The sequence below is a fragment of the Fulmarus glacialis genome, unplaced genomic scaffold, assembly GCF_000690835.1.
Source record: "Fulmarus glacialis isolate BGI_N327 unplaced genomic scaffold, ASM69083v1 scaffold18118, whole genome shotgun sequence".
Lineage (NCBI taxonomy): Eukaryota > Metazoa > Chordata > Aves > Procellariiformes > Procellariidae > Fulmarus > Fulmarus glacialis.
In genome coordinates this window covers 395-1,883 of record NW_009229142.1, presented here as the reverse complement: position 1 = coordinate 1,883, position 1,489 = coordinate 395, and the positions used below count along the sequence as shown (strand labels likewise).

At 60.9% G+C, this 1,489-nt stretch overlaps 1 protein-coding gene across 1 annotated transcript in view; it reads right to left on the bottom strand.

The window, feature by feature from the left end:
* LOC104081133 (ras-specific guanine nucleotide-releasing factor 1-like) overlaps positions 1–1,489 on the bottom strand; it is a gene marked incomplete at its 5' end in the record, with an annotated part of 10,111 nt that overhangs the window by 8,338 nt on the left and 284 nt on the right. Inside the window, one exon of the mRNA XM_009583753.1 lies at positions 1,158–1,218. Coding sequence (XP_009582048.1) covers positions 1,158–1,218 — 61 coding nt within the window. The remainder of the gene's footprint in view (positions 1–1,157; positions 1,219–1,489) is intronic.

Below are 1,489 nucleotides of genomic sequence, written 5' to 3'. Positions count from 1 at the left end.
CCCTCCTGGCCAGCGGGAAGGGATTTTCGAAAGCGGCTCCCAGGGAGCAAACACCAGCTGGGCTTCCTCTGCGGCGGCTCAAGGGCCCAGGGAGAGGCTGCGGGGGGTGGGTGCACACTGCGGGGGTGCAGGCTGCGGGGGTACACCCTGCCAGAGCACGGGGTGCTGCTGACAGCAAACACTGGGTGGGCAAGCGGCACCGGTGGCTCTCAGCAGCAGCGGTGCCATGCAGGAGGGCTGCACACACCCTGGAGGGCACCCTGGCCGAGGCTTCAGCACACGGCACAACGCACACCCCAGCGCACGAGGAGGGGGCCGGGGAAGCCACAGCCCCCATCAGCCTGATGTGCACCCCAAAACCCAGGGCTCCCCCGTGTCCCCACCGCGCCTCTGACCACAGGTCGCTGCTGCGCAGCTGCTCAGATTGAGGGGCAGACCGAAACTCTCTGGTTTCGTTTCTCTTCTCTTCTTCAAAGGAAGTTTCCAGCACCCGTGGTTGCAGACAAAAGCTTAAAAAAACCCCAGGAGGGCTCAACCACTCCAGAAGCCGGCCAGCAGAGCCAGGGGACAGAGCTGCTGTTGTTTCAGGTGCACCAGGCCAATTTAAAGTGGCTCTTGAGTTTTTCTGGGAGCAGACTTTGTTTTTTTTTTAACGCAGGAAGGCAACAAATGCACTGCAGCCACCCTGACGGTTTTACATCCATTGCACGTTCCCAGGGCTCTGCTCCCGGGGGAGCGGCACTGACGCCAGCTGCGCCATCAATTGGAACCAGCGCACAGCAGCACTGGCACAGCTTTGGGGACACAGAGGAGACAGTGGAAACCCACGGGGTTTTCCTGCGTCCCTCGGGCAGGCACCGGCAACAGCAGGCAGGCACATCTCCATGCCCACTCCAGCCATCCTGCCGACGGTGCAGGAGGACTAAATAGCTGCGGGCTGGATTAGTGTTGCCTCTGCCCATAACAGATCCAGCTGTGCTCACAGCTGGCCCCGTCCCCAGAAAACCCTTCCCTGCTTTGTAGCTGTACGCCCGGACGGCGGGCTTGGAGGACCACTCTCCACCAAGCCGGGTGTGCCGGAGCGCGGGGATCTCGAGCAGTTCCCCTGCCCCCACGCCGAGCTACCAGGCGGAGTGACGAAGGAAAAGGGTATTTACCATCTGTACGACCTCCTCCAGGGTTATCTGATTGTCGCCTGGATCCTCCTGCGTCAAGGTCCTACGGCATGAAAAGACAGCGTTACTTTAGCTGGGAAAGCATCAGACCTGCACGCCTCCGACGGGGCTGCAGCACGGCGTCGTGTTTTTTCACAGATTAAACACTCAGCGTGCATATGAATGCTTTTAAGTCCCATCTCCTCTTTTAAAGAGAAAAAGCCCCTTAACCGAGGCCACAGCTGGCCCCGCATGTGGGGACAGGGGTGGGGGTCACACCTTGCCCATGGCCCCTGATCAGGTCCCGACGTGCCAGGGAGACGGACGCACCCAGC